The sequence below is a fragment of the Alexandromys fortis genome, unplaced genomic scaffold (assembly GCF_014885135.2).
Source record: "Alexandromys fortis isolate MF-2015 unplaced genomic scaffold, M_Fortis_MF-2015_v1.1 scaffold_143, whole genome shotgun sequence".
Classification (NCBI taxonomy): domain Eukaryota; kingdom Metazoa; phylum Chordata; class Mammalia; order Rodentia; family Cricetidae; genus Alexandromys; species Alexandromys fortis.
This window is the reverse complement of record NW_026068044.1, coordinates 553743-580527: the sequence shown is the minus strand read 5'-3', so window position 1 is coordinate 580527 and position 26785 is coordinate 553743. Positions and strand designations below refer to the sequence as shown.

Here is a 26785-nt window from a genome sequence, read left to right as displayed (position 1 = left end):
GAGAGAGAGAGAGAGAGAGAGAGAGAGAGAAGAGGAACAGGGTTGGGGGCCTTAGCTCGGTAGAACAGTGCAGAACCAGCGCACGGCTCTGGGTTTGGTGCTGAGTGCAGGGTGAGCCTGCCTCCTCTGCTCCAAGCCAATCTAGGCTACATGTGACAGTGTCTCAAGAAACTGAGGGAAATTTAAGAATTAAGCAGGGCAGAGTTCCCAGACGAGCTATAAAATATAATAAATAGCTTTTTTAACATGTAAATAAATAAAAAAAAGTTCCCAGCCCCTGGCCAAAATAGTTTTGAAAATTTTCAAGGTGATTCTAATATTCAAGTAAGTGACTTAGGTAGCTGGGAGCGGTGACCCAGTACTCAGAGGCAGAGACAGATGGGTCTCTGTGAGTGTGAAGTCAGCCTGGTCTGCAGCGGGAATTTCAAGATGGCCAGGGCTACACAGAAGAACCGTTTTTGGAACACCAACATCTCCGCCAACACATAAAAAAAGTGATGTACGGAGGGGGGGGGCTGAAGAAACAGCTCAGTTAAGAGAGCGTCCTGAGCGTAGTTCCCTGCATCCATGCCATGTCTTACTGTTGCCGCCTGTAACTCTAGTTCTAGGAGATCCAACACCCTCTTCTGAAATCCTGGGACTCCAGGCATACAGGCAAAACACTTATAGGCATAAAATAAACCTTAAAAAAAAATTTAAACTGGGCGTGGTGGTGGACAACTAATAACGAGGCTGAGACAGGAGAATTTGTCTAAGCAGGCCTGAGATATTTAACTCCTTCCTCGCCTGCTGATTTTGAGTTTAAAGGGACAGTAACATTCTAATGTCCAGCATGGGGAAGTCTTCTCTAGACCAACAGCATTCGAGGTTAACAACTACAAACTAGAAACAAATATTTAACAAAGAGCTGGTGGCACAAACCTGCATAATCCTAGCGTCGGACCAGGGAGCTGAGTTTAAGGATAGTGGGTCGGGAGACCAGCTGGAACTATTTTATATATAAATACCCCCCTCCTCAAAATAGTTGAACAAAGGGTGAGCAAAGGCGGTAGAAACTGGAAGACTGTCTCAATTAAGAGGAGGTAATTTAAAGATGGACTCGTGATAACCTCCGTTCTTCACACACTAGCAACGGCTGAATACTAACTGCATCCTTCTTGGTTTAAAATGTCTGGGAAAAGCCGGGCGACGGTGGCGCACGCCTTTAATCCCAGCACTTGGGAGGCAGAGGCAGGCGGATCTCTGTGAGTTCGAGACCAGCCTGGTCTACAGAGCTAGTTCCAGGACAGGCTCCAAAACCACAGAGAAACCCTGTCTTGAAAAAAAAAAAAAAAAAAAAATTACTGGCCCCCCAGAGCTGACCCCTACTGAAGCAAAGGCTGCCAACAGAGACTTGGTCTATCATGACACAGTACAGCTGGCAGACACGTGCTTTAAGGCTGTGATAATGAACAGCCTGTGAGGGCCTGGGCATAGAGCTCGTGCCATGCAAGTGTGAGCACAGAAGCTCAGAACCCTGTACCCACCGTGAAAGCGAGGTGGGCATGGCGGGCATGGTGGCTCACTTGTAATCCAAGCACTCGGGCCCATGAGCCTCGGGGTAAGGAAGGGTTCAGGAAGAAACCCTGCTCAGTTAATAAAACATAAAGGGATTGAGAACAATTGTCAATCAATTAATGAAGATTGATGTCAATCTCTGACCTACATACACGTCACAAATAGAAAGTAAAACAGATAAAGAAACTGCTTACACATAAATAATAAGCCAATGGTCACAGTAGAACAGAGATGAGTTTTCAAAAATAAGACTAAGGTAGGGTGTGATGGTGTACGCCTTTAATACCAGCACTCGGGAAACAAGCAGGAAGATCACTTCAGGTTCCAGGCCAGCCTGGTCTACAAGGTGAGACCTTGTCTCAAAACAAAGAATCGGATGGGAGTCTCGGGTGTAGCTCAGTGGTAAGGTACCTGCAGAGAGAGCATGGATGAGCCATGGGTTCTATCTCCAGCGAATGGGAATCTATATGTAAATAAAAAAGACCTGAGATAGACCCAAGAGCAGGCTGAAGATAGAGAATAAGCTGAATTTGAAATATAGTGGATATATAAATCTCATAAACATGTTAGGCAATCTCAGGTGATCTAGTATAAGTTTATTGGCATTTTCGAAGAGAAGAAAATAGAAAATGTATTTTAAAAACAAATGACCAGCCAAGGCTATGGAGAAGCCCTGTCTTGAAAAACAAAATAGAACAAAACAAAACAAAAAACAAACCAACAAACCTAATGGACAAAACTTCCCTAATTTTACTTACACATCTAAGATGTTCAATAAACTCCAACAAGACAATACAAAGCAAAGCGAGCAACAAAACCGAATGAAAACAGAAGAAAACCCCAGCTAATCACATTGAGGCTGAACTACTGCAGTTCCAGAACAACACAGCTAAGGAAATACACCCCATTGCAGAAGCCAAAGAAATGGCAGCCGGTGTCTCCTCCAGAGGAATGGGGACAGAGGCCGTCTGTGCCTTATCCACGCCAAGGGAAGACAAGTACCAACCTAAAACTCTCCGTCAGGGAAAGCATCCTGCCAAGACAAATGTGAAATGAAGTTCAATAAAAAAACAAAATATCCTCTCCAGGGGAGCCTGAGCCCTGAACTATGGTTACCCGGGTTTGGGTTCCCGCTGGATCATTTCACACTACACTCCTGTAGGAGCTTCCCCCAGCCTAGAAGGACACTAGCTGTCACTGAATCTACAGGAAAGAACGGAAGGCTCTGGAAAGGCTAAACCAGTATTATTATATATATTTTTTTTTGGGTTTCCCCACAAAGTTTATGTTTTCAGAGAGGGTCTCACTATGGAGCCCTGGCAGGCTTGGAACTCACGATGATCATCCTGCCTCTGCCTCCCTAGTGCCAGGACTAAAGGCATAGTCTACCAAGCCAGGCCAAGCTCAAGGTCTTTTTGTTTTTGTTTTTTTAAGCCAAACTTCTATCTGTATTGTTGAGTTCCCTATATACAGATCCATGTTCATTGTGACAGACACAAAAGAGAAAATCAGATTAGGTGGACAGACCTTACTAGAGACTTCAATAAACTAAAGATGAACGTTGTAATCCCTGCAATATCCACGCAAAATTAGCAGTACAGCTGGGTGCAGTGGTGAATGCCTTTGATTCCAGAACTTGGGAGGTAGACACAGATGGATGTAGTTCAGAGTCAATCTACTGTCTCTAAAAATACAACAAATATACAGTATAGTTCACTACTCAAACAAACTAAAGACAAAATACTGGATAATACTAATTAAACCAAAAATAAGGCAAAAATGGAGGAATACAAAGGAGGGAAAAACGGACAGACACAGACTATCAACAGATAGCTGGCCATGGTGCTGGAAATACATTCTGTGCAAAGAGACTAAGGCAGACCAGAGACCCGATTATATACACCCTATGAGATAGCAAAAAACAAAGCCAAACAAAACAAAGCGACCCTGGATTGCTCCAAGCTTATGATTCTCCTGTTTTGAGGCTGGGTTACAGGTGTGACATCATGCCCAGCTGAAATACAAGCTTTTGAGTTACACATTTCCACACAATGGCTTATAGTCACTCTACATCAGCGATTGTAGGATCTATAGAGTGCAAATGAGGAAAACCGCATAAAACGTGGGCTTCAGGTCTCGTTGACCCTTAACCTTGCCATTTTTTGGCCTGGCCTTGTGTACTCTAGTCCTGAGCTACCTCCCTCCCCAGCTTTAGTTTTGGGGTTCTTTTCGCTGTCTTTTAATGAGAATAACACCATAACATGGAGAGGCGGTTGGATTTAAAGCAAAGTTAGTGTGACCTTTGTTCCAGCTCTGACATAAGCACGATTCTTTAACCACCTTCAATTCGTTCGTCCTATGGCCAGGCAGCCATCTGACAGAACCCCACTGGCTGGAAGACTTTTTCTTCATTTTGTTATACTTCTAGGCTGGCCACTGTCAAGTTTTGTCTGTTTTGCTTACAGAGAAACCTTTGGAGTGCATCGTTTTCTATAGCAGCCACGTTCACACTTAGGTAAACTTCACTGTGTGAGAATTTGCTCCTGTTTGAGACCGCCACAGAGAAGCCCGGTGATGCACCCTCAGACTTTGGACAGTTCAGGCCGTGGGACAGTGGACAGGGCTTTAGCAACAAAGGAACTTCACACTAAGCATGACTTTGTCAGAACAGTTCTGTGGTATGTGACAACCGAGAGGAGCAGGACCAAACTCCCTTCTGACCAGCCAGGCTTTGTAAGTGTAAGGAATTTCCTGTCCCAACAAACTCCACTTGTACATGGCACCAGTTTTTCAAACTTATGACCCTGGAAAGCTTCATAAACTCAGAGTTATCATCAGAGCCAGCACTTTCCCGGGCATGCCGTCATCCTGGAAAACGCTTTAAAAGCGTGTCAAAGGTGACCGCTCCACAAAGGAGTGCTATGTGCAGATGCAAAAGCCTGTACCACCTGTATCACCAGAATTAATACTAGAAAGACATGAAAATTGCTTGTACTGTTTACTTGTGAAAAATTAAGCTATGATCAGTTTCTTGAAGCCTTTCATTTAATGTGGGCCTGTCTGAGAGATGCAGCGGCTCACTACTGATGTGTGTAGTGATGTCTGATACTTAAATGCTGGTACCTCGGTGCAATTTGCCAATCTACGCAAAGACTGAAGGGCCAGCTCCGCCTCCAATCAAGAGTAAATATCACACATCCTGTTTATTCATACTGGTTTGTTGTCCACGGCTCTTCAAAGCAGTGACACACACCTCGAAGTCACACTCCTCCCTGCCCCCCCACTTCCTGCTCGTGGGTGTACGGTATTCCTGCCGGGCTCTAAATGCTTCCTTCAAGAAAGTACTCCTCGTGGCAATAACTTTTAAAGAAAATACTTTATTACATCGTGAAAAGATATCCAACAACTAGATTCATACTTGCCTGAATCTTAAAATAAAAAAAAAAAAACAAAACTGAAAATGTATTTACTAGACTGTATGTGGGAATTCTGTTCCACATGGAAATAGAAAGACGCTACGGCTTCTAAGTATTGCACAGTCTGGAAAAAAACATCAAAAAAAAAAAAAAGAGTGGGGAGAAGATCACATGATATTGGGAACATCTCACATTATGAAAAAATCTACCAAGAAACATTTTTAAAAGAAAACCCTCGGTTTCTACAGTAGCTTTAGTTTGTAGTTCTTGGAATGAATGGCTGCATTCCATTGAAGACATCTTAGTAACAGGAAGCTTCGTTTGAGCAATCCCATGTGCAAATATTCATAGAAAAATATATAAAATAATGCATCTCTTGCCATCACTCTGACAGTCAGGACCGTATTGTGGAGAACTGTTTCGGATGAAGAAGGGTTAAGCTGTGAGTTTGGCCTGCAGCTCCATCTCTGCCGCTCGTTTGAGTGCAACATCCACTAGGAGCTGGAATCCGCTAAAATCCTGGTTGAGGTCCGGCGGAGTAGGGGGAGGAGTGTTGAAAAGGCCGCTCTGAGGGTTTGGACTCGGTCCAGATTTGCAAGTGTCCTCAGGGTACACGAGAGAGGTGTCTGTGAAGCTGCTGGCTGTTATTTGCTGTACGTCTGTGCTCTGTCCCACACCAACCGGCTGACAGAGAGAGAAAGGGCCATCTTTCATTGCAGTCACAGTGGTATGGCAGATCACTGATGGGCGAGCCAAGATGGATCCTGGGGAGGAAGGCTTGGGAGACACTGGCCTCCCTAGGGTTGGGTTGGGTCCAGCTGTGCAGGAATGAAACGGGCTCTCGTCTAGAGCCGGCATGAAGTTTTTGATACCCATGGCAGCTTCCACAGAACTAGCTTCTGAAATCTTGGCCCCACGGCGGGAAATTGTGAACTGATTTGGATCTTTGCCATCCTTTCTCAGCATGTCAGGGAGGAGCCTGCGGCGGGCGTTGATGAACCAGTTACAGACCTGAAATCACAGGGATCTGCTTCAATACTTTCTCTGTGCATGCGACAAACAGGTTCTGAAAAACATCCTGTGTTGGGTGCCTAACTGACCTCTCTCTCTCTCTCTCTCCTCTCTCTCTCTCTGAGTTAAAGGAGGCATAAAAGGCTTATCTGGGACTAAGGAGGTGGTTCAAACGATGGTAGGACATTTGCCTAGCAGGTGAGGAACCCAACAACAGCCATGAGGGACTTACAAGTTATTGCAAGGCATTCAAGAGGAGTCAGCCTGCCCTGAGGACAAATTTGCTATGGTTGTATCATCATCCATAATCCCTTTCAGGACCAAGGGAAAGGCATAAGATCTCAAGTACTTGAAAATAACTTTAAGGAAGGTTCACCTTTAAGTCTGCTTCAACCTACTACCTACTGCCCTAGCATTTAAGTTAATCAACTACAGGAAAGCTTTTCCTGTATAAAAGAGGCCACACCCCCCAGTAACTGATTTCTCTCCGTTCAAATGACTGTGTCAACAGACATAACACGAATTACCTCACTGAGGTCTGTCCTTGTTTAAATATCAAACCAGTTTCCTGGGCAATAGAGTAAGGTTTAACCTCCTTTTCAATACACATTGCATAGGCTCTTTCAGGCACTGAAGGAAATGCTTCCTGACCGACTGGTGCCAAGTGTTTCTGTCCTCTATAAATAGCCAATTATTAGCTTTTCACACTATGAAGTTTGAAATGGAAAGGTTCTGTTTCTCGCTTTCTCTAGACGAGGGGAGAGCTTAATGAAATGACACACGGGAATGCTAGAAAGTGTTTGATGATAAATAAAACAAGCGTATGCACGCGTTAGGGGGGAGGCTTGGTGGTAGAAGCCCAGCAGTGCAGGGGTGAAGTCCTGGCGCTAACCTTTAGCTTTTCAGCTTACCTGCAGTGTGGACAGGTGTGTCTGCTGGGAGAGCAGGGCTTTCTCTTGCTCGGAGGGATACGCGTTGTATCTGTGTTCATACAGCCAGTCCCGCAGGATCTGAACAGACTCCTTGGGCAAGTTGCCTCTCCTCCTTCTCTTGCCAGAGGCCGCTGAAGAGGACAGGTCCAGGGGACTATCCATGCTGTCTTCATCCTCAGTCTCGCTGCCAGAAGCCGCAACAAGGCCTGCGAGAGGACAAGGCCACGTCACTGACTGTCACCAGCAGGGCTACCACCTCAGAGCTCACTTGCTTACACCATCCCCTGTCTGAGCCAGGGTCTCCATAGAAAGATCTGGAGAAGCAGTCAGACTACCACTGTCATGGGGCAGGCACTCAACCAACAAAATTCTCAGAGTCTTTCTTGCTATACCCAATTGAGATGAAACTTTTTTTTTTTCTAACATGATGCTTAGAAAAGCCAACTTGCACTCAAAGGGAGTAAGACGTCTTCACACTTGAAATAGGAAGGGGAATGTATCCCACAACCTTGTCTTTGAGGTCACTGCTACCTAGAGACACTATCCAGTGATTAAGGTTGAGAATGCTTCTCTTCTTTTGTGAAAGATTTGCTGTGAAGCAAGCACTGCACATTTTTATGTACTTCGATGGCCCCGACGCTGTCAATTAGATATGAACCTAGAATGCTACCCTGCCCATCAGTTTTTAATTCTTACATGACAAAGAAAATTGAATATGCAACCCACAGAGGAAACCATTTTGGTGGTAAATGCTTTAATCCTACCAGAAATGTTAAGAATTCCTACAGAATATTTAAATCACAGTCCAATGAAAATTCAGGCCAGCATGACTTTTACAGACATTTTAGCGTCATTTTGAACCTTAAGACGTTTAATCTAACAAATGCTAGTAATTGCTTTTAAATCTAAAAGTCAGGCAATGTAAAGTTTATAATATATGAAACTTTCTATTTGAGGGGAAAGTTTGCAAAAATGTATCTTTTCTGAGTTTTGTATAGCTTTTTTGAGTTTTGAACTTAATTGAGTTCTCTTATTGATCTAGGAAATAAAAACAGAATATTCTTCACAGTGAAACATCAACTCCATAAATTTTAAAGGAATTTATTTTACAACCAGGAGCAGACTGACTTTGTTGACACATTTTTAGCTTTGCCTGCAGGGGGCAGAAGGTGCTAGAAGGCATTCCTACAGGAAAAGCCCAAATCCCCCAGACAAAGTAAAAGCAAGTTCTAACAAAAGAGGCAGATGATTTTGCAAATTCACTGTAGCTTAAGGCTTAACAAACTGCCATAATAAACCACAAGAACCCTCCATTTTTAACTGCCATGCAATTCAAGTGTCCCTTCTTAAAAATGCAATTAATGCTTCGAGAGAAAAAAAAACTCTAAAGAAAGGGCAATTTTTAAGAACGAAAGCACTTTCATTGTACAGAATTTGAGAACATTTAGAAGTCCCATATTGAAATTTGGGTGAAAAACCGTTTTAAAAAACCACCTTCGACTATAAATGAGTTCCTGATTCACATTTGCTTTGATAACCAAGGAAATCTCACTCTTAAACATGTCAGGTTAATTGGGTAACTAACAGCATTTGAATAAAGCAATTTGCTTCAACTCCCCCAACTTCAGAAAAGCCAGGCACTCTATTCCCTGCCCCCCTCTTTTTAAATCTAGGAGGGGAAAAAGTGTGAAACTCGCTCATTGAGCAGTTAATTCCCAACTGTAAATTGGTAATAACAAAGTGCTTGAAACAAAAAACCCCTAAAGCCTGCCCTTTCATCTGATCACTCGAGTTTGACAAAAAGCATGCATGATCTTTCAGAATAGGTCTAAGGACACAAAGCAGGTTTCAGTTAAGCAACACCAAACTGCCGCCCCTGTTCATTTGAGAAAGAAAAAAAAAAGGTAGGAAGGAAGGAGGGGAAAAGGAGGGGGAGGGAGGAGAAAGAAAGAAAGAGAGAGAAAGAAAGAAAGAAAGAAAGAAAGAAAGAAAGAAAGAAAGAAAAAGAAAATCAAGCCTTCTTTACAAACATTTCCAAAGCATGCACAAAGGCTGAAGGAACAGGAAGTTTAAGACTTGGTGCCTTGGGCGGGCCAGCTGATGTGTTCAGCGTTGCTAGACCACGTTTGCTACTGTCAGGGCTGTTTTCATTAAAACTCGCTCCCGATTGTGGCTCGGCTTGGAAAAACACAGGCTTTTTTCCTCCTTACTCATTTCCTACTGTAACAGAGCCTTTGAAAAGTTTCCCGGTCAGGACTTGTTTCCAATAGTCTCGCTTTGCTTACACTTTTTGAAAAAAAAAAAAAAAGGAAAAAAAAAGAAAAAAAATGCGGTTGGGGAGGGAGAGAGGTGGGTGTGGGACAGAATCACAAGCCTCTTACTCTACCCACATACAAGGAAATGTTGTTCAGAAAGCCACAAGATGGCCTGTGGATCCCATGGCTCTAAGAAGCAAATCTTGCTTCTTCACTTTCTTTTTCTGAACCTCTGAAACAAGGTTGGGGGGGGGGGGGAGAGCTTGGGTTTTAAAGATCTAATGGAGACTAGAAAAAGAATGTAGGGAAAGATCAAAGGAAAAGTTTAAGGATAAACAAACTTAACAAGTCTCCCCTTTGGACAAGTAACTCGGATGGAACTTCACACCCAAGTCACTAAATCCACAGCGCGCAGCACGGCCCTAAACTGATTCAAAGGGGCTTGGAGACCCCGTGAGGACACTTGGGGGTTTCCTAGCCGAGCCTTCTCCCAGCCAGTTCCGAAGCCATTTTGGGAGCTCTTTCGGGCTGTCTCAGCTTTCTACGAAGGCACTTTATTATCAGATCAGTCTTTGTTCTGAAGTTGAAAGATGTTCAGACTTTCCTAAGACACACAATAGGCGGGCAGGTTTAAGCAGTCCTGGCCCAAGGACAAGGAAAGCTTGCCCTCCCCTTCCAGGTAGTCTCCGGCAGTGGGAAGGCAGGGCTGTAGAGGCTCGCAGTAGAGGGAGGAGCCGGAGGAGAGCAAGCAGCTTTTGTTCTTGGGGAGTTCTTCAACCCCTTCAACCCCTACTGTACAAGTTAGCAACCAAGCTGGAACAATGGGGCTCACTGCCTAAGGGTTCTGCCCCCATTCAGACCATGTGCTGGGGAAACCTAAAAAGGGAAAGGAGCCCGAGCAACCTCCGCAGTGGCTCCACCATAAGCTCTGAAGCGGCTGCCGCAAAGTTTCCCCTCCAACACGTCACCGCTCATTGTTTCCACGAGTTGGGGACTGACTTGCGGGACCCACGCGCTCTGGGCTGGGGACCTCTGATGTTTTCCCCAGACCTTGCATCTAAGGAAGGGGACACCCAAGAAGGAAGAGGCTAGTAGCTGGTCCCCCTCCCCACCCACGGAATCCCGGCTTCGCATTCCGCACCGCACCGAGAACCACTCAAAACCAAAACACCTCATGTAGCTGCTACTGGAACACAACACCTCCCACCAGGTCTACATCTGTCAGTCTCGTCAGAGTGACACGACTCTGCAGAGGATCCCGAAGCCTTCCCCAAAGCTCAGCTACACTCTTCCAACTCTAAGCGCCCAAGCTCTCGCTATACCGGGATGGAGATGGGCAAGGCGGCCTACTTAACCAAGCACCCGGGGTCTTCATGAGCTCCGTATGTTTCAGGGTCTCCTACGGAATTACATCAGCACACTCTATAAGGGAGAGAGCGGGGAGGAACCCCGGGGTGTCTGCGTACGGGAGGTGGCCACCGTAACTGTGTTCCGTTGGAACTGCAGTCGTTGGAACTGCAGTGGCGGTCTGGGTCTGAAAGAATGTGGAGTAACAAACTCGAGGAAGCTCTTGGGCATGCGCAGCAGCGCCCCCCCCCCCCCCCCCAGCGCCAGCTTCCCCAAGCGATTAACTTCTGTTTTGAACCACCCCACATAAATCACAACAGAAAAGCCAACTCTAGTCCACGACTGAACACTCGAGGGACCTCCCAGACAGGGATTCCAAAGTTAGCGTCAAAAGGGACTTCACAGGCTTTTGACCTTTCGGGTTTTTTTCCCCTCTCCCCTGTGTATTTTGTTTTTAAACCAGACTGACGGCAAGTTTTAGTTGTAAAGCTCGGTGGAAACAATGACAGTTTCGCTCTCTGCACTTACAACCAAGCCTGCTTGTCACACTTGAACACATCTTGACTGCATGGTCCTAGTGTTCTAACAGCTCAGGCTGTGCTAAATTCATCGTGGGAAAACTTTTAGAAGCTAGTCATCTTAAAAGTCCTGCTTCCCTCGCCCTAGAATGATGTGTGGGTCCTGGATCACATTCTTTTGATAGTGAAAAAATAAAAATAAAAACCAACCACATCCCTAAAAAACAGTACCGTGGTCTGGGGGAGTGAGAGCACCCGGAACCGAACTTTTAGACAAAAGGTAAGGTGGCTGGAATGAGCCAACGACCCCCCACAGGGAAAAGCGAGGTGTGAGGGGCCCCTTAGACACCCAACCCACACCCCGTCCCAGAAAACAGCACTAGAGACCACGCGGCGGCTGGATCGAGCATGGGGTGTCAGTGAAGACAATGAAACTTGGAGGCGCACAAACAAGGCTCCGAGCGTGTTTCTTGACAACGTGCCAGCAGCGTGGTGAGGCTGTTCCCCACAACAGCCCCTCGTGTTGTGTCTAGAAGGAAAAGAACAGCAACTGCCATTCGAGACACAGCCTCAACAAAGAGATCGGCCACTTCTCCGGCCCGGGTGCCACTGGGCGGAAAAGTCCACCAAGTCAGTGTCCCCCGATCCAGCACGGCCCGCACATGTCCCGCACTGAAGCCCCGGGTGCTCACAGCCCGCCGCAACCTTACCCTTTTTGCTTTTCATTCTGGAACTCCCGTCCCAGCGAGAGGTTAAGCTGGGGTTTCTAGGGGCCAGCAGTCGGAGTGGCGGGGGGGCGGGCGATGATCCTCCTTTACTGGCGCTCCGGTAACTTACAGAAGAGTATTCCAGCCACTATTGCTACACAAGGTGCTTGGGTCCCAGGCGCCGACTCCTGGGTTGGAATTCAAGTGACACTTGGGCTTCCTCCAGCCAGGATCTTCTGGCAGCCAGCCGGGGGCTCTCTCTGGCCCAACTCACTCCCCTCCCTACTCAACTCCTTTGTTTCCCGCTCCACTCCGCGCACCTCGGCGCTGTCAGAGTGAGAGAGCAGAGGGAAGGTACAGGAGGTCCTGCCTCCGCCCCCAGCCGCCCGCCCAGTCCCCCGCCCGCCCAGCCTCTCCTCTGCCCCTCCCCCGCACCTTCCAGCTCAACAGCCCTGATCCGGGGGGCCGCGGTCACTGGTCCCTCTCTGGGGTGGCGGAGCCCAGAAACAGGGTCATGCCTGCCTGCCTGGAGCGCTAACGCCGTCCACATCCCTCAGACCTCGGCGGCCACACCGGTTTCTCCTCCGGGGCCTTTCCTCCCGGGGCGAAAAGTGCTTTTAGTTTGCAACCGATGGGGAGAGAGTTAAGGACACCTCCTCCTTCACTCCGGTCCATCCCAGAGAAGAAAAGACACCCCCACCCTTGTTTTTGACAGCTGCCCCAAACTCCACTTGTCCCTGCTCCAGCCGCAAGAGGCAGCGGCTGCTGATTCAAGGGGTGGGGCACCGGAGGAAAAGTATTCCGGACAAGAACCAACTTCTTCCAGTAGGCGCAGCTGCCATTGACACGCGGGCGCGGCGCACCCTTCTCCTCGTGGACTCTTCTTGACAGTGGGAGGTGTGTGTGGAGGTGAAGGGCGCGGGGGTGGGAGTGGAGGGCGGGGGGGGGGAGATGAGACACAAACTTAAGCACCCTAGGCGAACGTCTGTTCCCCCAGGCTCTGAGTTCCGGATTGGATTGCAAGACGGTTTCGAAATCTAACACGTTGGGAATAGACACTTGTCATGCTCACGTGGTCTTTAAACGTCTGGGCTTGGGGATGACTGGGGCGCGTGTGTGCCCCGCTACAATCCCCCCCCCCCGCCGCCCACCTTTGTAGAAAAGGGTTGACCACGCCGGGGCTGCTCGTCCGTTTCGGTAAACAGTGTCTAACTTTGTGGGCTACAATCCCTACCGTAGGATACCCCCTTCACCCTTCAGTATTTCAAACAGAAACTAGCCATTAAGTACACACTCGTTCCTATTGGTTTATTTTGCTTGAGAGGAAAGCTCCAATAGGAGTTCAACTATGAATCCCCTCCACCCCCGCCCCAAATACAACCCAGATGCTGTTTTGGCTGATTTCAAGATGCGCATGTCCGCACTTCTGGGTCTAGTTTTCACCTATGCCCATTAGTTTAAAAAAAAAAAAAAAAAAAAAGGCAGCAAACCAACTGTCACATGTCACAGAAGACTTTCCCCATTACTTAAAAAAAAAAAAAAAAATAAAAGAAAAAAGAAAAACCCCAAACGTAAATAAGCCGAGCAGCGACGTCAGCGCCCGTGTCTGTCTCCAGTTTCGACTCTGTGGCTGTTCTGGTTTTGTGACCTCGGTGGAGATCCGGCGGGAGGAGACGTCCCGGAGAAAACAAGGTTAAAGCCGAGTCACACACTAAGGCGGCCACAGAATGACCCGCTAGACTTTGGAGTCTGTTTACGATTACGTTGGAAATTAACGCGTGCCTTCGCCGCGCCCCCTTCCCAAAGACAACCCCTCAGGGGAGTGCGTTAAAACCCAGAGTTAAGGAAGCTTGGGATACTTTTTTCCAAAATGAACCAACTGCGGGAAGCGTCACTGAGAGGCAGGGACCTTAAAGCTGCCCTACCCCCCACCGCACCCCGCGCGCTCCCCGGTGGTTTGCAGAGTGCACGCGCGGAAATTAAAGCAGAAGGCGGTTGTAGGACCGTGTCTGGGGAGACCGAGAGAACCCAGCGACTGGCAACCCCCCCTCTGCAAACTGCCCGGGTCGCAGAGCTTTCCGGGACCTGGCCGGCGGTGACTCAGCTGCTGCGCCCCGGTGCGGGACTGATGTGATGCGGGGTGGGGGCCGCCCGTTTGGAGGGCCGCCTCTGTCTGGTTTTGAAGGGTTGTTTGTGGCTGGGATTGGTGGCTCACATCCGCTGGGGACTCTGGAGAGGAGGGAAGAAAGACGCGAGGAGGAGGAGGAGCTGGACCGCGTGAGTGGCAGGAAGAGTCCGGTTCGGGCCCGGCGGGGACTGCCTAGTCGCTCTGTTTGCTAACTTGGGACCGTGGCTACGGGGCCACTCCACGGGACCCGCCTCGGGTCGGCTAAACCCAGCCGCGGCAGCGCGAGGCCGAAACGCTCCTTTCCCGGCGGTTACCCGCGCCCACGCGGCGGCTCTCATTATGTACACAAAAGGTAGCTTTTCTTTTCTCCAAGTCAGCCTGGCTCACGAATGCGATCCGCAGGCAGCCGAAATGGAAACCGGGTTTAGCGGTTTGAAAACAAACTTTACAGGGCTGAGCGGCGGGAGGGGTGGGGAGAAGTAGTAGAAGCCTCTTTCAAACGAGCACGGGAAGGGCCAAAAAAAAAAAACAAAAAAAAAACGCAGAATAAAACTCACCGTGACGCGAAGGCCAGCTGGACCCCGCCAAGGCACACCTTCTGCTCGTGTAAATCATTTCGAGGCCGTTAGGAAGCGGGGAGCGCGCTGGCCGGATTCTGAGATCAGCTGGAGCCTTATGGTGCCCCTCCCCCGCCCCTTCCCCCGCTGCGGCCGGAGCGGAGCTCGTTAGGAGCTTCGCATTCCTGCAGGACAGTGTGCATCCGCTCTGCACAGCTACAGAAAAGGGAAACGACACCCCCACCCTCACCCCACCCCCCAGCTCGAGCTTGTAACACCAGCAATATATATATTTTATCCGCTGTCTGCAGAAAGACGAGCTTCAGTTCTGGCTGTGTCACTCTGAAAGTCTCGGGGCCTCTTCCGCGTCACTGATTCAATTGACTTTGGGTTAGTAGTTGCTGCCACGTGTTATTTAATGGATTTTTAAAAATGCCTTTTCATCGAATTGCTTAAGTACAACCGAGCGGTGGCCTTGTGCTCTCACAGGCTAGCGACAGACGTTTTCCACCACTATTTGTTATTTATTCATCTTCTTTGCCGTTCACGCAGTCCCGTTTGGTGCCTGAAGCCAAGCAGAGTTGTTAAAAGATAATTTTCCTGGTCTGCAGACCCTGAGCAGGCAGAGATTCAAATGGCACAAACTTGGGAAAGCCGAGAGAAGAGGCCGGTAGCAACAAGTTTGTTATTATTGGTACTAGGCCTGTCAAGTGATGGAGTTGTTCGTCTGGACCATTGCTTGGGTGTGATTGCCATCAGGTGCTGGCCCGGGGTTGGGGGACGGCTGACTCACGTGGTCATCGGATCTCTTGCTTGGAGCCCAGCAAGGGCTGATATTTATAAAATGTGTAGGTTGGGCTCCAAACACTGCACAGGGGACCTGCAATCGTCACAGCTCAGATCTGGGCGGGGGTGGGGGAGGGTGGGGGGGCACGCTAGTCATTGTCTTTTCAAGGGCCAGCCATCTTGTGAGCTTATCAACATTATCAGGTAATTCTCTTCTTCAGGTATAGGCAGCTGTCAGGGCTGCTTTTGCTTTTGAGCACTTTCTAGTTAGTCCGCACACATACACACACACACACACACACACACACACACACACACCACTCATTCTCATTCCACAGTGGAAGTCACTTTTATTTACCTGGGTGATTTGGACTGAAGTTCCCTGAAAAAGCCACACAGTGTGGTTCGTGTGGACTGGTTGCCAGATTAGAATGTCTGGTTGGGGAGAGCTGGGATATGCAGAGCCCAATTGTCCTGATCTATCTCAAGTCCCAGCCCCAGTCATTCATCGCCTACTCCGCGTCTAACCTGCCTCTTTGGGCTATCAGTTAAAACCTTTAGAAGATAATCACTTAACCGACCGGCAGCTCCCACCAACTCTGTGGCATCCGAGACTTTTTCCTTGCCCTGCTCTGACTTGCCTCACCAGTGGATGAACAGTTTACATGATAACTTCCGTGGTGGACCATGTCTCTGGGGTCCACCCAAACTCGGGTTTCCCAGGCCACGATCACTTTCCAATCTGGCTCAGAATAAACTATCTCTTACTGCCTTTGGGATGAGATCTTGGTTTTCCTCTGATGATGGCCTTTGGCCTCCGGGGGACAGAACAAAGAACCAACTCATTGAGCCCAGTCTTAATCTACTTTAGTTTCAACAGCTGTTTTTGGGGGGTGGCGGGGGTGAGGCAGGGTTTCTACGCGTAGCCCTGGCTATCCTAGAACTCACTCTGTAGACCAGGCTGGCCTCAAACAGAGATCCGCGTACCTCTGCCTCCCGTGTCCTGGTGACTTTCAACATCCTGTATCTTCATTGTGCTTCATAGTTTCTGAGACATTTAAATGTTCCCATTAATATCCAAATTATTGTATAAATTATATTTTTCTTAAAATCAAGATAACTTGAACAACACATCCAATTATAGCATAGCTAAAAGACATAAAACAAGGTATTGGGCATCTGTTGCCTGGCTCTCAAGAAATTCCTGTCTTTCTGGCAGGTCGGAATTTGACCTAAGATCAGAGACACCCAAGATCTCAATGCTGGAAGTTACTAGATTTTCACCCCACCTGTTTTTTTGCACGGTTTCTGTTCACTCTTCCGTTTGTGTATATGTGGGGTGGGGGTACACGGGTGTCACATTGAGAAGCAAGAGCTAGTGTCTTCCTCTGCCTCTTTCAGCTTTGGTCCCTTGAGACAGATTCCCTTCTTTAACTCAAAGCCTGAGGGTTCTGCAGTCTGCTCTCTGGATCGACCCAACTCAGGGTCCTGCAACTGGACCTTGCTTTTATGTAGGTGGGAGGATTCGAACTCAAGTCTTCATGTTTGCATAGTGAATATTTTTAGCCACTGAGCCATCTCCACGGTCCCTTCTCTCTTCCTTTTATTCTTTAACATTCTCGTAATGGAACTCCTGGCTTCATACATGCTTAGGAAGTAAGTACTCTACCACTGTGTTGTTTTTGTTTTTGTTTTTTTGGTTTTTTTTTTGGTTTGTTGTTTAGATTTATTTATTTTATGAGTGTCTTCCTGATTACATATATGTGCATGATGTGTATATCTGGTGCCCGTAAGAGGTCAGAAAAGGGTGTTTGATCCCTAGGAAATGGAGTTATGGGTGCTGGCAACTGGACCCCAGTCCTCTGCAAGAGCAACAGATGTTTTAAACTACTGAGTCATCTCTCCAGCCCCTAATACCGGCTTTTTAAAATAAGCAAGCCTGGTGGTGGTGGTGCACGCATTTAATCCCAGAACTCAGGAGGTACAGGCAGGTGGAGCTGTGTGAGTTTGAGGCCAGCCTGGTCTACAAAGCAAGTTTCAGGACAGTCAGGGCTGTTCAGAGAAACTCTGTCTTGTAAAAACAAAAACAAAATGAAGTAAAAGAATAAGCAAACAAAGAAGAACAAAATTCAAACAATGTAGAACTATTCAAACTCAGATATAGAAAACCTTTTTATTATTTGTTGCAACGGTTTCATTGTGTAGCCTTGGCTGGCCTGGAACTCGGTACGTAGACTGGGCTGGCCTTGAACTCACAGAAATCACTGCCTCTTCCTCCTAAGTCAGTGGTTCTCAACCTTCCTAATGCTGTGACCCTTTAATACGGTTCTTCATGTTAGGGTGACCCCATACCATACAACTGTTTCACTGCTACTTCATTACTAATTTTGCTGCTGTTATGAATCATAATATAAATATCTGATATGTGGCCCCTCTGAAAAGATCATTAGGCCCCCAAAGGGTCCTGACCCACAGGTTGAAAACCCGTCCTAGGTGCCCGGGGTTCAGACCCTCATTCCCATTATAAATGAAAACCTAGCGGAACTGATTTGTCCTGCAGGATGACTTCCCTGGGATCATGAGCTAATAGCCAATACCGATACTCTGAGCTTTGCTTTTTTCCTTGCTTAACAATCATCTCAGTGGTGGGCATGTGATTGTCCTTAAATGGAACTGTTTAATGAGCATAGAGCATAGGTGTCAGGAGAAGGAGTTTGCACTGGGGCACACTGGGGAGAATCAACGATTGTTAGGTAGTAGAGCTTTGGGGACCCATGGGCGAATTACCTGTAGGGGTCTAAAATCTCACGTGTGCTCAGAGTTCCACCAGATAGCGCCAAGGTGTCCTCCAAGTCCTCCCTCAGCTAAAATCCCACTCTTTCCTGCAGCCTTGCCAACGCTGAAGCTGCCATTTTCCTGTTGGTCTGTCTCTTAGATAAAACTAAGTCGCACCTACTTTTTTTTAAAGATTTATGTTTTGATTATTTATGTATCTGGGGGAGGGCATGCACACAAGTGCAGGTTCACCTCAGAGGCCAGAAGAAGTGGCATTGTCCCCACTGGAGGTGGGTCACCGGCTCCTGTCAGGCATAGCTGGAGTGTTCAGAACCGAGCTTGACTTCTCTGAAGAGCAAAGTGCTCTCCGCCCTGAAAATCTGTCTCTCCGGGCCTGCACCTCTTGTTTTCTCCCTTATGTTCGCATTTCTGTGTTCACAAGGATCAGCTCGTGTGTGGATTATACGTTTGTCATCTTGCCTATTCATAATCATAGCCCCATTTTACTTTTCTTTATTTCGTCTTTTTTTTTAAATATTTATTTATTATCTATACAATATTCTGTCTGTGTGTATGTCTGCAGGCCAGAAGAGGGCACCAGACCCCATTACAGATGGTTGTGAGCCACCATGTGGTTGCTGGGAATTGAACTCAGGACCTTTGGAAGAGCAGGCACTGCTCTTAACCACTGAGCCATCTCTCCAGCCCCCCCATTTTACTTTTCTTAAGAAATTTTGTTATTGTGGGGTGCGGAGAGGGAAGGAGGAAGAGAGAGAAAGAGAATATGCACCTGCTACACGTTATATCATGCAGAAGTCAGGGGAGTTTTCTCAGGAGTTGGTTCTCCCACCGTGTGAGGTAGATCAGGCTTGCATAGCAACTGCTTTAACCAAATGAGCCATTTTGCTGGCCCCTTTTGCCAAATTCTTCTATGGTATCTTTAGGGGTTGGGGAATGAGCGAAGGCTGGCACGGAACTGGATCTGTAGATCCTGGATGAAACCCAGGCAACTGTTTTTCCGTTTAGTGTTTTAATCGGCAGCCAGTGTTACAGCTCAGGGAAATCAGCAAAGGGGGTGTTAGTTAAAATAAAGCTGGAACTGGGCAGTGGTGGCACGTGACTTTAGTCCCAGCACCTGAGAGGCAGAAGCAGGTGGATATCTGAGTTCGAGGCCAGCCTGGTCTACATAGCAAGTTTCAGGACAGCCAGGGCTATCCCCTCTCCCAATCCCTGAAAAGAGATTTTTTTTTTAAATGCACAGCAGTGTGCTCTAAAGGTGCTGCTAGAGAGGTGGATTGTGCCCTAGAAAGAGGTTATGCCTCGTTCTTTATGTGAAATGTATGATGTTGGAGTAAGGAAAGCCTTCCAAATCAGAACCCAGAATTACAGAGATAGAAATCTGTATGTATTTCTATCATGTAGGTGAAGGCTACGGGAGGAACGTGTGACAAGACAGCCTTGTGGACTGGCTCTCCTTTCCCATTTTTTCGCGGGTCCCAGAGACGGAACTCGGGCCACCAACTCACCGGCAAGCTCTTGATCTACTACTGAGCCATTCAGCAGTATGTTGGATAGAAGGAAAAATCCAGAATGTTTTTAAAAGCAGGGCCAGGCATACACATCATCCCCTAATCCCAGCACTCAGGAGGCTGAGGTGGTTCACACTTGAGGTCAAGACAGCATGGGCTTGTTGTCAGAAAGCAGTTTGGTTTGTCCATTTTCTCAAACGCAAGGAAGGCAGAGTAAATGAGAGCACACGTGAGACACAGACTTAGTTCAAGAAGAAGTCATGCAGCTGTAAGAACAACCTGGTGTTAAACGAGACCAGGGCCGGAGAGATGCCTGGGTGGGCGACTGCTCTTGCCTCGAGGAGGACCTGGTTCAGTTCTTAGCACCTTTATCAGACGGCTCAAAACCACCTAAGTCCAGCCCCATGGAATCTGATGCCCTCTTCTGCCACCTCAGGCTGTCGGGCACTTGCATGTACACACACACATACAAATATTTCCAAAGTTTGACAAACGCATCTACAGGTTAGAAGTTTACAAAAATAATTAGCGAAAAGAATCCAAATGACTAAAAAACACAGGAAAAGACATAATATGCTGTCAATATATTATTACAGGATAGAGGAAACCCGCCTGACTCATCAATTAACAATGCTAATACGTTCTGAAACAGGTTGTCAGGTGATTTTATTATGCAGGCATTGTTCAGTGTTCTTATCCAAAATGGATATGATGTCACTAGGCCACTTTTGTTTTTGTTTTGTTTTGCTTTGCTTTTTTAAGAACAGCTCTCCCTGTGTACCCCTGGATGGTCTGGAACTCATTACATAGGCCAGGCCATCCACCTCTGTCTTTCAGGTGCTGGGATTAAAGGTGTGTACCACCACATCTGGCAAGTCTATTCAGTCTTATAAAACTGCCATTATGTGTGTGCTTCACCATATGGCCCGTAACTGTCTGTACACACACATACACACAAACACACATATACACCCAGTAAAAACAGTGTGATCGTTTTGCATAAAAATTTTTGAATGGCTGCGTATTTTGGGATGAATGTCGAGAGAACGTTAAGGCTGGCTACCTCTGGGGGTGATATGAGATGGAAGGTTGGAGTGGGGCCTATGACAAACCATCTTGTCACTGTAACGGCTGAGTAGCCATCCGTCTATGAATTGCATGATATGCACCAGTCTCTAGCTACTAGACGTGTGCGTCTGGTTCTTGTTAGATTTGCACAACCTCTTGAGCGACGTCTGGGATGGGACTCTGATGTGTTTGAGGCTCTCCAGTCAGCTTCTCTCTCCAAGGGCCAGTGGTGGATAATCATTAGCTGTCTGAAGTCCTGATGGCTTGGAAAACAAATTCTTCATCATCCCTTACCCGAAACGAGAACAAATACTGGGAGTAGGAGACCCGATGCGAGAAGAATTAAACACCTTTATCTTGATGCAGATCGTTTTTATAGGCCAAGCATTATGACGTGTGAAGACAGGGCTGGGTCGTTTTCATCGAGAATGAATTAGTACAGGAGCATACTCCTCGAAAGACGGGACCGCGGTTAATCGAAGGCATTCCAGTCCAGCCGTGTGCTTGTAAATGGGGGTGACCGATTGTCTGCGCAGGTGTTCTCCGGAAGCCAAGGCAATTTCTTCATTTTTCTTTCTCTTTTGGTTTTTCGAGACAGGGTTTTCTCTGTGTAGCCTTGGCTGTCCTGGAACTCGCTCTGTAGGGCAGGCTCCCAGAGATCCGCCTGCCTCTGTTTCCGGAGTACTGCCACCACCATCCGCCCTTCGTATTTTCTTGAAAGAGGAATGCTTGGTCCCTTCCAAGCTACATGGATAAATGTTGAACCTGGGACTTCCCCGTGCTAGGCAAACACTGACCACTGGGCTACACTCCAACCTCAATAAACTGGATTTTAAAACTCTGACATCTGTTCCATATTATTTACTATATTTGATGTACAAGGATTGGCATAGTTCATTTTAGTTTTCATTTTGAAAGCCCTCTAATACAAAGAGTACATAAAATACATATGTACCATTCTTTTTTATTTTTATTCTCAATTCAGTTCCTAGAAGCAATGTAACTATGCCACTAGAATAAAAGGTAACGAGGTATCCACCATTTCCCCAACACACCACCACCCTCGCCCTCCTCCTCCACACACCCCACACCCTAGCCTTACCCAGGAAGCAATTATTTAGTGGAAAAATACTAGCTTTTAGATAAAAAAATATAACCTTAAAACATTTCTAAGACTCTCAATTCACTTCATGGAACCCAACAACTTTCCTGCCTTTTCTCGCTTTGCATATCAACAGCAAAGCGTCCGGAGTGTGTGGGTACATTTAGTGACATCACCTCTGAAGAAAGTGGGTGGAGAGGAAGCCATGACGATCATTGGATCGTTCGGTCCAGGATTTCTGAAAAGACCGCTTTTTTGTCTCCGCCCTCGCGATAGCTCCATCCACCAACGAGAAGCGATGGGGTCTCAGCATGGACTCGAATAGTGACGCTTCTGGGACCGTGAATGCCCAACGTTCTGACTGAAGAATCTCGGGATACACTTTTGGATGGTGTCATCAACGCCAGGCCTCATGGAAGATCTGAGTGAGTTTGTATCTATATCGACAATCTTTCCTGAAAGGTCACGCCTGGTACCAAGGCTCCCAGACTTGGCAGGAAGGCCCTTTCCCCTGTAGTTACCCGGTGTGCCGCGCAGATTGCACAGCACTGCTAGTCTTGCCCTGCTTCCAACGGAGCTGGAAGCTGAGACAGGGCGGGCCAAGAACTGCGGTGTTTCCTATCCCTGGGAGCTTCAGGACTGGTATTCATGTCTTTCAAAATATCGTGTTTTCATCAGTATACAGGGATGGCTTTTTGTCTCTGGGCCTCATTAGTCCAAGAAACTCACTCCATTAACTATCGATTTGGGTAAGTGTTGAAGGAAGTCCTTTCCTCCCTTCCCCGGGTAAAATGCTGTAGACACTTGTGTTAACTAGGTCCTCTTGCTTGTACTGCAGATACTGCGTGCTATTTTCTGACGCAAATACGATGCTGCCCCGTCGATCCACCGCAAAACGAAAACTGCCCAATGCCTGTAGTAAAAGCCGTCCGAAAGAATCTTTACCAGTGACCGCCTGTCCCGTAGAAGACACGTCAGCTGTCTGAGCATCACCATCGCTGGAAACAGTTTTTCCTTGATGTACCTGTCTCACTGCGTCCTTTAAAATCGCGTATTTATCTGGTTTGGCGTTGAAATTGTCAGCACCGCTAAGATGTGCAGGTGTCAGCTCAGCCGGTTCTTGTATTTGCTCTCCTCCTCCTGTCTCCGCTTTTCACCACCGTAGGCAAGACCCTGCCCTGCAGCATCACATGGCAATGGTGTTTGTTTCCGAGACTCAGTGGCCAGCGGATCCAAGGAGCTCTCACCTAGTCCACTCATCTTGAACACAGATCTGCAACTGGCAGCCCAATCAGCGAGGTCCAGGTAGGCGCAAATCTTTTTGACCCGCTCTCTTTCGGAAACGCGCAGCTCAACCCCGGCGATCTGAGGAGCTGAGGCATGGGTACTATTCTTAAAGACAAGAAATCCTTTCCTTTCTTTCTTTCTTTTTTTTTTTTTTTTTTTTTTTTTTTTTTTTTTTTTTTTTTTTGATTTACAAAGTAAGTTACATTTTCTTTTAACTATGTGCTTATGTGTGGGTACACGCACAAAAGTGAAGCTGTTGTCCTTGGAGACAGCACTCAGGAGCCTCCCATGATGCATGCTGGGAACTGAACTTGGAACCTCTGCAAGAGCGGTACATCTTAGCCAGCGAATCACTGAACCATCTCTCCAGTCCAAAACCTTTCTTTATTATTATTAAAAAAGTTATTTTCTATGTGTATGGGTGTCTTGCCTATGTGTCTATGTATCACGTGTGCGCCTGGTGCCCTCAGAGGCCAGAGCAGGACTTTGGGTCCTCTGGAGCTCGGTTATCCCGCCGCTAGGAGTGCAGCCCGAGCTCGGAACCGCCGAACCATTTCTAAAGCCAACCACCCATCTTATTTTTAGGAAACCCTGAAGATAGAGGAGTGATCTCTCAGATACAATGATTTTGTCGTTCCCAGCCAGGTTTTGTTTGCTTTCAAACTTTTTATTATGGGTAGTTTTCTTTTTCTCACTCTCTAGCTCAGGACCGACTGGGAATTCACTACGTAACCCAGACGGACAGACACTGGCTTTGACAGTCCTCCTGTCTGAACCTGCAGAGTACAGGGGTTACAGGCATGCAACACCACGCCTGGTTCTCCGCTTAGGTGGGAACGGGGACCAGGGGTCATTGGGCTAGTGCCCTGCCCACTGAGCTACACTACCAACCCAAGAGCTATTGACTTTTGAGCTGTCTGTCTTCCTTCCTCCACATCCTCACACTTTCTTCTTTTATTATTTGATATAAATCCCAGACATCCTATCACTTCTGGCTCCGCACTTATCATTAATGTCCTAGCTTGCCTGATCAGTAGCTCTGAACTTCTGCGGCCAAAATGGCTCACTTTCAATAGGGTTAGGCAGTCCCAGAATTAAGCACTCCATTGTCTTTTTCTAGGTGTTTTCTGCTTCTGCGGTTAAACTTTTTGTTCAGAGAGAACAATTACATTTTGTCCTTAGTTGGGACTTCAATGCTTCTAGTTGCCCATTATTTAGGCCAGTAAAGCGGTGGCATTCCTCCTCGGGACAGGTTTGTTCTTAGATGCCCATTTCCATTCTTTCTGCTGGCAGCTGGCACACTGTGCCCATTCCGTCCGGCTTTGCTCTGTTGTCTGATGAAACACATTCGCGCTTTACATGCCTTTTTTTTTTTTTTTTCTGGTGCTGGAAATTGGATAGTCACTGTGACCAAATCCTCCACAGGAAGCAACTAGGGAAGAAAATTTTATTTTGTCTCATTTTGTTTAAGTGGGCATGGAGATGCTCTCAAACAAATAAATGCTTTAAAAAAGACAAAAGCCTTTATCTCCCTCCCTTCCTCCCTCCCTTTTTTTCTGAAAAAAACACACACACACATACACACACACAGATATGGAGAAGGGGTCCTTCAGGCACGTGGTTGGAGTGGGACGGCTTAGGAGTCTTTTCTCTCCCTCCACCTTGTTTCTGGGACAGTCTCTCCTGTCGTTTCTACTCCAGGCTACGTGGTCTGCAAGCTTTGGGCCGATTCTCTTGTCCCCATCTCCCACCTCTCTGCAGGAGTGCTGGGATTAGGGCTACCCGCCACTGCGTTAGTGTGGGTTCTGGGGGTCGAATTAGGTCAGGCTTGCGCACCAAGTCCTTTTGTCCGCCCATCAAGTCATCGCCCCACCCCAGAGGGGCCATTCAGTAAATGGAAAGAGATTACAAAGAACGCAGGGTTGAGGCAGGTGTATTCAGTGCTGTGCAGCTACCACAGCCATGGCCTATTCTGTAGTGAGTAGGTGTGCCACCTTAATAAGAAGACGAAGCCACTTCAGGCCAGGCTCAGCCAGAGTATAGACTGTTATGTTAATCCGTAATATTTTTAAAATTTTTGGAGACAGGATCTCACTGTACAGCCCCGGCTGGCCTGGAACTCAGATCTTCCACCTGCCTCTGCCTCCTGATATCTGGGATTAAAGATGTACACCACCATGCCTGACCTCCGGCTCATAATTTTTAATGTTAATATAATTTCAGCCTTACAGGGAAATTTAAGAATAGTATAAAGAAATCAGCCGGAAGCCGGGCGATGGTGACACATGCCTTTAATCCCAACACTCGGGAGGCAGAGGCAGGCTGATCTCTGTGAGCTTGAGGCCAGCCTGGTTTTCCCAATCTAATTCCAGATAGGCTCTAAAGCTACAGAGAAACCCCGTCTTGAAAAAACAAAACAAAAACAAAGAAATCCAATATACTCTTCACCACCCAGACGCTACAGTTCGAGTCACGATTTTTCACACATTCACACATGAATTTATATCCATATACGTGCACACGCATGACTGCTTTTCTCCCCTTCCTGCCTCTAAAGAAGACTCTCTAGTGGTCTTCTGCTCTGCTTCTCTGATCTCTCAGCATTAGCCCCTATATCGGACTCTGGGATTTTTATTATTAAGACCAATTAGATTTTGTGCAGGCGTGGGCGGCATAGGCGCCTGAGGCGGCCAAGAGAGGTCACCAGATCCAGTAGAGCTGGGCTTATAAGCAGCTGTGAACCCCCCAGTGCGGGCGCTGGGAACTGAACAGGATCCTCTAGAAAAGCAGCAAGTTCTCTTAACCACCAAGCTGTTTCTCCAGCCCCACACAACCCTTTCCCATACACCTGTATTTTATTTCCCTTGAGTCATGTGATCGTGTATTGCAGAGCCGTTGCCCATTGGCCCCTACAGACCTCAGTGTGTGTCCTAAGGACAAGGGCATCTCCTTACATGGTAGAAGTGAGCACAGCTGAGAAGTGTTATCTAACACACCGGCTGTTTATAGTTTTCTACTTGTCAGATAATGTCCTTCACTAGAAACAAGCTTTCCTCAATTCAAATGAGGATCAGACATTGGTTGGGTTTGGTTAACCTCTCTGGCTGGCTCGTCTTTCCTTCCTTTCGTCCTTTCTTTCTTTGATACAGGTTTTCTCTGTGTAGCCCTGGCTGTCCTGGAATTCACTTCATCAACTCGGAGATCCACCTGCCTCTGCCTCCCAAGTGTTCGGATTAAAGGCGAGTGCTACCACCCCCTGGCTTCTCTGGCTTTTTTTTTTTTTTTAACCTGGTTACTCTGCAATTGTCTTTAGTAGCCTTGGCCTTTTTTTTTTTTTTTTTAAAGCAAAGACCGCTGTTTTAGAGTTCGCAGTTTGGTATTGTCTGCTGTCACACTGAGATCGAAGCTGTTTGTTTCTGACAGTCACATTCAAAAGTGACTTTATACCCTTCTCAGTGCAGGTGCCAAGTAACACGTGATTTCAGCATTGCTTCTTTTGTTGATCTGGGTCACATGGTTGATGATGCCCCCCCAAACTCTCCACTGTGGGTGTTATTTCTACCTTATGGTTGATAAATCTATCAAATGTATCAAAACAGGAAGACGTCCAGTCTTCCAAACCTTCATCCTGTGCTTCCCTACCCCGCCGTTTCTTCTCCATTTCTCTGCTGTGTTCTACAGCGGAAAGAGCGTCCCCTCCAGTTGATTCTATTGGTTCCTTTACTTACAGATGTTTGGAATCTGGTTCATTTAGTGCCTTAATCGCCCATTATTAGTATTAGTGTAAAAATTCTCAGATTTACCCAGAGG

The 26785-nt window shown here is 47.1% G+C and overlaps 1 protein-coding gene and 1 long non-coding RNA gene across 9 annotated transcripts; one reads left to right on the top strand and one right to left on the bottom strand.

Moving 5' to 3' along the window:
• Positions 1-4914: 4914 nt before the first annotated feature.
• Tgif1 (TGFB induced factor homeobox 1) lies at positions 4915-14685 on the bottom strand. Of its 5 annotated transcripts, none has more exons than XM_050166177.1 (3): positions 14429-14685; positions 6896-7122; positions 4915-5984 (listed from the first exon to the last, which is right to left on the bottom strand). In XM_050166177.1, exons 1-3 carry the CDS (start codon positions 14484-14486, stop codon positions 5409-5411), a joined length of 861 nt encoding a protein of 286 aa, XP_050022134.1. In that variant the 5' UTR covers positions 14487-14685; the 3' UTR covers positions 4915-5408. The 5 variants fall into 5 exon arrangements, with proteins under 5 accessions (XP_050022134.1, XP_050022138.1, XP_050022135.1 ...); XM_050166181.1 differs by lacking the exon at positions 14429-14685 and adding an exon at positions 12179-12634; XM_050166178.1 differs by lacking the exon at positions 14429-14685 and adding an exon at positions 11747-12111.
• Positions 12670-23391, top strand: LOC126516037 (uncharacterized). 4 transcript variants are annotated; one of them, XR_007595992.1, is made up of 3 exons: positions 13287-14223; positions 21965-22437; positions 22527-23142. It is a non-coding gene; the product is annotated as an uncharacterized lncRNA (long non-coding RNA). The 4 variants fall into 4 exon arrangements; XR_007595993.1 differs by adding an exon at positions 23171-23391 and having other exon boundaries at positions 13302-14223; positions 21965-22993; XR_007595994.1 differs by having other exon boundaries at positions 12670-14020; positions 21965-23142.
• Positions 23392-26785: the final 3394 nt, after the last annotated feature.

What these genes read in the sequence shown, in the direction of transcription:
- Tgif1 (XM_050166181.1), bottom strand. Translation starts at nt 12,293, where the DNA reads ATGTGGACGGCGTTAGCGCTCCAGGCAGGCAGGCATGACCCTGTTTCT. An exon ending in CAGGGCTGTTGAGCTGGAAG is followed by an intron (nt 7,123 to 12,178) that starts GTGCGGGGGAGG and finishes GTCCTCTCGCAG; the next exon opens with GCCTTGTTGCGGCTTCTGGC. An exon ending in CACACCTGTCCACACTGCAG is followed by an intron (nt 5,985 to 6,895) that starts GTAAGCTGAAAA and finishes CTGTGATTTCAG; the next exon opens with GTCTGTAACTGGTTCATCAA.